Source organism: Apaloderma vittatum, unplaced genomic scaffold (assembly GCF_000703405.1).
Source record: "Apaloderma vittatum isolate BGI_N311 unplaced genomic scaffold, ASM70340v1 scaffold18570, whole genome shotgun sequence".
Lineage (NCBI taxonomy): Eukaryota > Metazoa > Chordata > Aves > Trogoniformes > Trogonidae > Apaloderma > Apaloderma vittatum.
In genome coordinates this window covers 12,385-22,866 of record NW_009694183.1, presented here as the reverse complement: position 1 = coordinate 22,866, position 10,482 = coordinate 12,385, and the positions used below count along the sequence as shown (strand labels likewise).

At 51.4% G+C, this 10,482-nt stretch overlaps 1 protein-coding gene across 1 annotated transcript in view; it reads left to right on the top strand.

The window, feature by feature from the left end:
* Window positions 1-1,995: 1,995 nt before the first annotated feature.
* The window catches only part of ACLY (ATP citrate lyase), a 19,962-nt gene continuing 11,475 nt past the window's right edge, over window positions 1,996-10,482 (top strand). The window contains 11 exon segments of the mRNA XM_009866773.1: window positions 1,996-2,170; window positions 3,363-3,485; window positions 5,442-5,504; window positions 5,649-5,839; window positions 6,775-6,854; window positions 7,328-7,458; window positions 8,833-8,951; window positions 9,417-9,553; window positions 9,920-9,981; window positions 10,116-10,233; window positions 10,388-10,481. Of these exon segments, the coding sequence (XP_009865075.1) occupies window positions 2,012-2,170; window positions 3,363-3,485; window positions 5,442-5,504; window positions 5,649-5,839; window positions 6,775-6,854; window positions 7,328-7,458; window positions 8,833-8,951; window positions 9,417-9,553; window positions 9,920-9,981; window positions 10,116-10,233; window positions 10,388-10,481 (1,277 nt within the window). The 5' untranslated portion in view covers window positions 1,996-2,011.

Here is a 10,482-nt window from a genome sequence, read left to right as displayed (position 1 = left end):
CTGCTCTGTTGCCATGACACAAGGATTTTATCATTTCTCATCGACTGCTATTGTAACAGTCCTCTAGGTTTTTTCACTCTTTACCCCAGCAGTGTTATTGCAAAAATGAGGTGATGAAATTGGGAGAGAAACTCGGGGAGCAGCAGAAGGTGGCCGCATGAAGGGGGCCAGTAAACTTTCTGAGACGAGCTGTGTTTGGTGTACCTGGGGTTTAAGCAATCCTGTGTACGTCACCGATGTTCCCACTGACTTTTTTTTCTCTTTTTGGAAGACCTGAAGGACGCCCTGGCGTGTCCTGGGTCCGGTTTCCTGCAATCCTGGTCATTGGCATAACTGTATCAGCTCGATTGTTTTAATTTGTAAATGTAGGCTGGAGATCTGCGGTGTTGTTCAGGGGCTCGGTGTCACTCAAGACAAATGGAAAAATACTTGGGTTGGTTTTTTTAGGATTAAGAAATACCTTCTCACTGCAGTGGAAGCAGATGGATAAACGTGACGCTCCTCTGGAACTGGCTGTTAGGATGTTGCAGGTTGGGCGGCTGGTGGGTTTCTAAGGGCTTTGAAAATGAGGGTATTCGAGCTTCCTCCCAGACAAAATAAATAGCTGCAGGCAGCTTGGGAGCAGGATTTGCTCTCAGACATAGCGCTGCCTTAAAGCAAAAATCGCAGTGGAAAGTTTTCAGCACCACAGCGCAGTTGATTTACTGTAGTGCGAGTGTGCAGCTCTGAGGACGAGGTCCCAGCGTGGTGGTTGTGGGAATTGAATGTGTCTGTGCCTGCCTGCAGAACGAGGCTGGGCTTTGGGTTTTTTTCTTAGAGCTCTGCCAACTCCCAGCCCAACATCGCAGCCACGGGTACGGCTTTGGAAAGTCTCGCTCTGTAGCCAGCCTGGGGCTGGCTGGCCACGTCGTGAAGCCATAAGCTGCTGATGGGAGAAGCTGGCATATTCGTTCTGATGGTGCTTTTCTGATGCACAGATGGTGCCTCATCATTAAGAAGGAAACTCTCTCAGACTCTCAGCAAACCCGCTTCAGGTTGTTCTTAGTCTCACGCAGCAAACTCTGCTTGGTTTCTAGTAATGAAGCTGTTCTGTCTCTTGCAGCTCCCTTGCTGAGAAGGATTAAGTAGTCAAAGGAACTCTGCTAATTCTTTTGCCTTTATTTAGTGGAGGTTCCAGCGCATCTTACGCTCCTACAGTTTTGTGGCATTTTCAGGGCACAGACAGGTAGAGAATCGCAAGCAGCGGTAGGATTTTGTACAGCAGATCGCTGCTGCTGCGTACGTGTGACTTCTGCTCCAGACTTACCCGCTCTGCCCCCTTCCCCTCCCTTCCTTCCCATCAAAATCCCTGTCGTAGAAAGCTGTGGTGGTGTTAACACCAAGAAGGGATGGTCTTCTCTCCAGCCTCAGTGTCCTTGCCTAGCGTGTGGTGGGACTCCCAGCCCGCCTGGGAGCTGCAGGCTTGCGGCGTGACCCGAGAGCGTTCGAGGTTTCTGCACAGGTACCCGGTGTTTGCCCTGCACAGACTCTGCTTCCTCTCCCAGTCCACGCTGCTGTGATTTGTTCCCCCATCGCTGTGTGTAACTCCTTGCCCCAGGATAACAGCTTTGTCTTGGTGTTTCCCCGTCGCTTGCCTTTGGGACGGCAGGGCAGCCAGGCGGGCTCACCGAGCTCTTCGAGTGCTTCGCTGGCCACGCGCTCGGATGGCATCCAGGCTGCTCCTTTCCGCGCTGGTGCCTTTCTCGCTGTGCTTTTGTGCTCCCTGCCGTGCCGGCTGTGCCTGGGGAGTGCCACACGGCTCCGGCACTCGGGATGTGGCAAGAGCTGCTGCTTGGGTGTCTCCATCAGCGCTCCAACCCCACGGAAAACTAAAACCGCTCATTGGCCCCAGTTCTGTGTTTGCTCAGTGCAAAACCAAAGCAAAATGATGGGAGTTTTCTGTGAGAACTTGGCTCTGTTCCCGATTGCCTTTTTTCATTTATTTTTCCCCCTCATTTCAGACTAGGTAGCCATGTCAGCCAAAGCCATCTCCGAGCAGACGGGGAAGGAGTTCTTGTATAAGTACATCTGCACATCCTCTGCCATCCAGAACCGCTTCAAGTATGCCCGAGTCACACCGGCCACCGACTGGGCACGGCTCACCCAGGACCACCCGTGGCTCCTGAGCGAGGTGAGTGAGGGCCGAGCCTCTTTCGGGCACGGCACGTCGTGCTGCGGCAGGTCGGGAGCAGAACTGTGCTTGGGTCCTTTCCGGAAGGACCGGTCGCTGCTGCTGCTCTGCAGCATTCATTTGCAACGCTGATGAAGAAACAAGCCTTGCTTCAAGGCTCTTGTATCACCTGCCAGGGGAGCACGGTTATAAAATTTTTTTTTAAGGACTGTGAAATACGTGAGCAGAGTGTCTGCAAGCCAGAAGCTGCCAATAACCACGTGGGGTGTCATGGAGGCTAATTTGGACAAAGCGAGAGTCTCCTGAGGTGTCAGTGCCTGTTCTCAAACCCTCACTTTCTGAAAACCTGGAGCGCTTTCTCTGCATCTAGCTCTGATGTTCAGTGAGGCGCTGCTCAGTTTTCCTGCGTCCAGGCAAAGCGTTAGGGAAGACTTCATTTTTTGCTTTTTCTATGCACCACAGTTTAGTTCTCTCTGCATTTCATAGCCATGCACTTTCTGTAGAGAAAAAAATCTCCAGAGCTGTACCTATTAGCTGGGCAGGCTGGCCTCTTTCCAGTGGTTAATTATATTCAGTCGTTGGTCGGTAGAACACGAATGTTTCACAGACCCTGACTGACTGACAGAAGCCCTAAACTAAGTAAATAAATATTCCATACTTGTGCGTGTGAGGGAGTTGCAGGAAGGTATCTGCAGAGCTTCTCAAAAGACTTGCAGGAAGGCAGCAGGGAGCGAGATGCTCTCTGGCCCTTAAGGCAGTTCTGTAGTGCCAGAAAGGGCTGCAGTTTCACGATGCACCTTCCCAAGGCAGTTTGCAAAGCTGATGGGGTGCTGTACACTTTTCAGCGTGCTTTTTTGTTTTGGAGAGAGTGTGAGTACATGCACCTCGTCCTAACAGCTGCTTCAAAAGAGTTCTAGCAAGTTCATCAAAAAAGCCAAAGGAAACTGTCACCTTGGTCTCTGATGTAAACTCGGGTCTGAGTAGAAATAAGGCATCTCTTCTCAAAAGTACAGCACAAAACTAAACTCGGCTGCAGGCATGTGGTACCAGGAGATGGATTTGCCAACAGATTAAAGAAATTTGCTGTACAGAATTTACTGCAGTTTTTTGTTTCACTATCTGCAGAGAATCGCTTGACCAATATCACTTTTTAATGCTTCTTGCTCTTAATCTCTTTTGCACAACGTTGTAGCGTTTAGTGGTGAAGCCAGATCAGCTCATAAAGAGACGTGGGAAGCTTGGACTGGTTGGAATTAACCTCACTCTGGATCAGGTGAAGGTTTGGCTCAAACAGCGCCTGGGCCAGGAAACCACGGTGAGCGAGCTGGCGTGCAGGTATTGCTCTGGCAGGCGGGGGTGTGCGACGCGTGCGGAGCCGATGCCAAAGCACGCGAGAGGCTGTCCCACGCGTGAGCTCCCCGCTGACGGACGAGCACCGGTAGAAGGCGCGGCTCGGTGCTCCCTGTTGCCGTGGCGTGTGCTGTGTGGGGCCGGGGTGGGAGCTCAGCAGGAGCTGGGACCCTTTTGAGAATCCCTTCCATCCGGGAGGCAGTTGATAGCTCAAATGCTGCGTCTGGCTGGCGTAGCTGCCTCACTTTAATACCCAAGGCAGATTTAACAAGACAAATATAAAAGCTGTCATAAAATTGTCCTCTTCCAGCCAGCCCCTGTCTTTTGGCTGATGACTGAGTGTTACTTCAAGTCCTTATTTTAAGTCGATGCTGGCTCGTAATATTTATTCTCCCGGGAGTGACAGTGTGAAGCTAACGATGACGAAGCGCCTGCCATCCCTGCGGCTGCGCTTCGGGAGCTGATAAGAGTTCTGACGCCTCGGCCCTACTGGGACTGAGTTGCGGCTGGTTCCCGTACCACACTGTGCCTGCCTGTCGGGGAAGCGACGGGTGCTGGAATCGCTTCTTTAGCCCAATGCTCCCACCACGTCTGAAGGAAGGGCTGTGCCAGGGACTTGTGGCCAGGGATGGTGGCCCATGGTCTGTGTGGGGGTGTCCCCAGAGCCAGGGAACTCGGCTGTGGGTGGCAGGTGTCACCTCCAAGGTCTGTGGCTGAGAGCGGCCCTCCCGCTCATAGACTGAGCTGCTAATGCCCTGCTCAGTCCTTTTGCTGAGACACTTTTGCAAAGATTGGTTAAACTATTGAAGCGACAGAAATAACAGATTTGGGATGGCCATTGATAAATACACTCACTGCAATAGCACCGATATATGATTACAGTGCTAGCAAAACGCTGTCCTGGTATTTTTGACCAAAAGGTGAAAGCACAGCTCTTACCAAGGTGTCCCCGTCTCGGGTGGAGGAGAAGGAGCGCAGCCTGGCAATTTCTCCTGTCCCCCAGGAATGTGTTCCCTCGATATCCTTTTTATCCTGACCTTATCTATCCCCCTCCCTGGGGTGATGTTTAACATGATTTGGGTGGAGAGTCGTGTAGTATAGTCACATATGTTTAGCACATACTTCATTAAGCTCATTAACATAATTGAGGTGTCAACAGTAATATGCATTTTGGGGATAATGAAGCAAAAAATCTCACTCTGGGCGCTGTGGCAATTGCTGAAGCAATTTTATCTGCCTTCAAGAATATGTTGAAGTCATTTATCTGCAGATGTCCGTGTGGCTTAGCCAGAACAGGGCTGTCCTGCCACCACCAGACTCCCTGCTTTGCGGCTTCTCCTGCCGACCTTGAGATCTCCACCCCCGGTGTCCGCACAGGAGATAAGAGGACACCTGCGTCCTTCTCCCTTCTGCTCAGATCTTGTGCAGGAAGGAGCCCTCGCAGGACAGGCCCTGAGACCTCCTGTAGCTGGCTGGCCCTGGGGGAAGCGCCTGGAGGGCTCTCCTGCCCCTCCACCCTCTGACACCGCTCCCAGGCGAGCGCTGCTCCTGCCGCTCCCTGTCCCCCTCAGGAGATCCCTCACTTCTGGTTTTTTCAAAGCTTCGGGAGGCTGAAGCCGTCCCTTTTCCTCTGTGCTGAGCAGGGCTCTGTGAGGGCGCTGCCTCTGGCACAGGAGCTGAAGAGCATCGGTTCAGGTGTAATCCTGATGGATGGCTGTCCCCGTCGGGAAGGGGGAGGTGGTTGACACCTGTGACCTTTGGGGAGCTGAGTGGTGTGGCTGGGTGCTGGTGAGGGAAGAGGGTGGCTCCCCAGGGAATGGCAGAGAGGTGGATGAATGGGCTTTAGAACAGCGTTGAGCTCGCTTGCTGTCGCGCATATTCGACAGGCGTTCACTGGTGTTTGTCTCGTCTCTTCCTACAGATTGCAAACGCTAAGGGAATCCTGAAGAATTTTCTGATTGAACCCTTCGTCCCTCACAAACAGGTTAGTATACCAAATAAAGCATTAAAAAATGCTTTTAAATCTCTTTTGACTTGTGTGCAGCTTGGCTGGCTTGATATAGTGGAGAAAGCAGAAGTTTGGAGCGTGAGGCCGAGCTGACAGTGCTGATGCGTGTGGTCTCTGCAGGAGGAAGAGTTCTATGTGTGCATATATGCTGCCCGTGAGGGAGACTACGTGCTCTTCCACCACGAAGGGGGTGTGGATGTGGGAGATGTTGATGCCAAAGCTCAGAAGTTGCTCGTGGCAGTGGATGAAAAGCTCAGTGAATCGGATGTGAAGAAACACCTCCTGCAGCATGCGCCAGCAAATAAAAAGGAGTAAGTACAGCTGCCCGGTTCTGGGCATGGCCAGCCGCCCAGAAGTTCCTCTCCTTTATTTCAGAGCAACTTCCCTTCGTTCTGTTTTGCCTTAAAGCTTGCCCCCTCACCCTTCTCGCTGCTCTCAAGAATGTGCCATGCATCCTAAATCCAAGGGCTTTGACCTTAGTGAGCCGCCTGTAACGCTCAGAAGGAAATGTTTTAGTGCTTTGAGCCTTCACTGGACAGGAGCACTTCTCAGTCTTCTGCAGTCTTGACCTCTGAGATGCTGGAGACATGTATTGAATTTTGATCCTCTGTGCCAGCGTGGAAGAGTTTCTTGTATATAGTAGAATGGTGATCAGATACGAATCTGGTTGGTAGTTCAGAAATGTCCCGTCCCTTACTCTGGCAGCGTTCTCTTGCTATGCCTACGCTTACAGCAACATTATCTGCACATCTCAAAGCTTCTGCATCCCCTTTAATTAGGTGCCTATACCTTGTTATCTTTAGGTGAGTCATGACGTTTCTGAACATCACCTAATCCTGATGGCGTTGTTCAGCATCCAGAGGCTGAAGAAGCCCATCACTAACATACTTTACTGCGGTCTTGTCCCTATCCCAGCTAATGAAGCTTAGTTCTGACAAAGATGCATATCTGACAGGGAGACAATGATGCATTTGTGCCTCTCGATGAGATTAAACAGCCCAAACATCTCTGGGACAGTTGCAAGCAACTGTGTTCTCAGCAGAGTTTGTGGCAGTCTAATTGAGATGAGTCATCAAGGTCTTCTTCCCTTGAGTCGTCAGCGAGGCTTCTTCCAGAGAAAGATGAATGAGAATGAAGGAAATGGATGCAGAGTACATTTACAGATTGCCACTAATATAAATGAAGCAGAGCAGGCTGTGCTTTAGATTTGGCTGCTTTAATGAATTTGTGTTAAATTTTATTACAGCGTCTTGGCCAGCTTCATCTGTGGCCTGTTCAACCTTTATGAAGATCTGTATTTCACGTACCTCGAGATCAATCCATTAGGTAACAGGTGTTCTTGGGAGCGGGACTTTCTGTTCTAGAACGCCAAGACATGTACTTTATCCTTGTGGGGTTTAAGCAGTCCGCAGCACTACTGGGCGGCGCGTGCCAGAGAAGTACAAAAGTGGCCAAGATGTGTCCTGGAGCTATTAGTTGCGGGAGTCAAATGAGGGCTGCTTACAGGAGTTCTGTTAGCTAATTCCCTGGTGGAAATGAAAAATTCCGTCGAAAGGGATGTTAAGTCAGAACTGAAGAACATAGAAATTGCTCTGTTGGATCAGAACAAAACAGCACCTGAGCCGGGACCGGGTCCGTGGCCGGGGGGACTCGCTGGATTTGGGCCAGTGGCAGGGAGGGGAACACGGGTGGCCCCGCTTCTGTAATGATCTCTGTTCGGTACCGGATTTTATGAGGACGTCTGTAACACAGCCATGCTTTGCGCAAAACAGAGCTAATTCCGACATTTTCCAATGCAGTAGTGACTAACGACGGCGTCTACATCATTGATTTGGCTGCCAAGATTGATGCGACTGCTGATTACATCTGCAAAGTGAAGTGGGGGGACGTGGAGTTCCCCCCGCCCTTCGGCAGGGAAGCTTACCCAGAGGTGAGTAACAGCCCACGCTGACCTCTTCAGACAGAGGCTTCTCTCTGAGTTCGCTGTGTGTGCCCAAGCTCTGCACTTGTACAGTCTCAAACTCAGAAGTAAAAAGATGTTAATACACCTGTTTTCCTGAAGAGCACTGACCAGGAAGAGGCCTGCAGGCAAACTTTAAAAAGCCAGAAATGCCTGTTCCCTCTCAGAATTCCTGGGTTTGCACTGCGGGTTGCACAAGTGCTGCTTCCCACAGCCTCCCAGCAGCTTCTAAACCTCTTGGAAACAGGGCTCTCTCCTCAGTTGTTCTGGTACTTATTTCAGGTGCCCTTTCTGTCTCCAAAAGGATTTCTGTCCCGACTTTTTAATTTTAATAATTACAGTTATGCTTCATTTGGTGAAGGTTTTTGTAACCCGGCCAGGAAATCCATTTAGCTACTTCTCTCCACGTAGCTTGCTGGATGCCAACACTTAACTCAATTTGCTCTTAAAAGGATTAGTTCAGTTGTTGTCTCTCAATCATCCCTCTGCAGGCCGCCAGGAAGGTTGTTGTGGCGGCATCTTTGCCGAGAATTTTAATGAACTCCCAATGAAGTGCCGCTCAGCAGGCGAGCTCGCCGTGCTGCCGCAGGAACCCCCTCCTGAGCCCAATCACGCCACTCTTGCCGGTTGCGGTCTTGGCTGCAGCACAGCCGGGGAGCACGAAGCCCTGGGCATGTGGATCTTAAATTTCCTCTGGTCTTGGTCTGCAGCTGAGGTCAGGACGAGACTTTTCGGTTCAGATTCTGCGACTGATAGAACCCAGGAGCTTCCCAGGGCACTGGAAGACAAGATCACTGTTTGTGGAGAGGGCAGTGTGGTACGGCTGGGTGAAACACAGCCAGCCATCGGCTGCATTTCCAGAGTTTTTCATGTGCAGACAGGGAAAATCTGCTTCTGGATCTGCACTCTGCAAATGAAGTAATATCAAAGCTTTTTATAGCATCACTTGTGACTTCACCTGGGACGAGCACGAGACAAGCCAGCAGGCCTTGGAAAGGCAGTGTATTCCTTGGAGGGTATGATGGATTGATTTTTTTCCAAGCAAGAATCAAAATTTGAGCATATGCTCAGGTTGATCCCCTTTGAATTTGTTAGAGAGAGGGTGTGCGAGCTGTCTCTGTCCAGTCCAGTTTCAGTGCTCTCTCCCGGAGAGCGCAGGTCAGCCCTGGCGCCAGGGAGGTGAAGCTGGGCTCTGGCCCTCACAGACACGGCGCTTGCGGTTGTTCTCACACCGAGAGGCGATGGGGGAGCTCTGTGTGCCCGGGGGGGCCAGCACGGCACAGCCTCTGGTCTGGAACAGGCGGTGCAGAAGGAGGCTGATGGTTTGTGCCGCTCTCTCCGCAGGAAGCCTACATCGCCGATCTGGATGCCAAGAGCGGAGCCAGCTTGAAACTCACAATCCTCAACCCCAAGGGCAGGATCTGGACCATGGTGGCCGGTGGTGGTGCCTCTGTGGTCTACAGGTAACGGACACAGGGTTTCTGGAGAGGGGTTGGATTTACAGTGCTGGAAGCAAATAAGTGACGCAGCCTCTGGAAAGGAGACTCTTCTAAAGCGATCGTCCCCACACCGTGGCTGCTCGGGAGCCCTTCAGAGTGCCGGTGCTGTGCACATCGCTGACCGAGGCGTGGAACACGGTGTCCCACAGAGATAATTTAGTTCTGGGAGGTTGAGATGTGGTTTCTTTTTCACTTGGCAAGAACCAAGCTGGCAGAAAGCTGCTGATGGCGATGTTGCTGCTGTGGTGGTCACCGAGTTCCCGTCGTATCTAGGGAGTGTAACACGGTGAATCGTGGCTGGCACCGAGGGCAAAGCAGCCTGTTTGCAGAGAGACCACCTCTGTTCCGAGTCCCACTCACCCAGGCATGTGGAATGCTTTACTAAGGCCTTTACAGGGGCTCAAAAATTGTAACTTTTCTCTTTTACAGTGACACCATCTGTGACCTGGGGGGCGTGAATGAACTGGCGAACTACGGAGAATACTCGGGAGCCCCGAGTGAGCAACAGACCTATGACTATGCTAAAACTATTCTTTCCCTCATGACCCGAGAGAAACACCCCGAAGGTAAGAGAGTCACTGCAGTTTCCAAGATGCTCAGCTCTGAAGCTGCTTGTGTGGGAAAAACAGAACAAATGTGGGCTGCTGCTGCGCCTGGACCTCTCTGGCAGAACTTCTAATGTACTGCTGCCTTGCGAGGGAGTAGCGATGGATTTCTGTCAGCTCTTGCTTCAGAGATGGGAGCAAACGTGGCTCAGGAGATTCTTATCCAAAGAATTCTTGCTTGATTCAAAGCTTGTGTCTTCCAGGCTCTGCAAACTCTTGGCTGGTCTGGACTGCAGCATTGTTTCACTTTGTGTCCTAAACTGCTTCAAGATCTTTCAGCACATTGTGTTCTTAAAACAGTTTTATTTATTCTTGTGTCTTCCCCAGGTAAAATCCTGATCATCGGAGGCAGCATTGCAAACTTCACCAACGTAGCAGCTACGTTTAAAGTGAGTGTTTGGAGTTCTCAGCCAGTGCCCCAGGCACTGACCCCAGCCCTTCTCCCCGTGGGAGCGCGACCCTTCCAGGAGCACCTGAGATGTTGGGACGGGGTAAGCTCACCTGTCCTGTGCCTTTCTTTTAGGGCATCGTGAGAGCGATTAAGGATTACCAAGGCCCTCTGAAGGAGCATGAGGTGAGGATCTTTGTGCGAAGAGGAGGCCCAAACTACCAGGAAGGATTGCGTGTCATGGGAGAAGTTGGTAAGGACCAACGTTTTCCTTCAGTTTTGTTCTCGTTTCTTATTTCTCCCGTGTGCTTTCTGTTGAGCCTTTCCAAGGCAAAGTGCTTCACCTGGGCAGAAGCTCTTCCTGTCCCTTCGCCCCCAACGCTGACTGTTCCTGTGTCCACACGCAGGGAAGACCACTGGGATCCCCATCCACGTCTTCGGCACAGAGACTCACATGACGGCGATCGTGGGGATGGCGCTCGGCCATCCGCCCCTCCCCCAC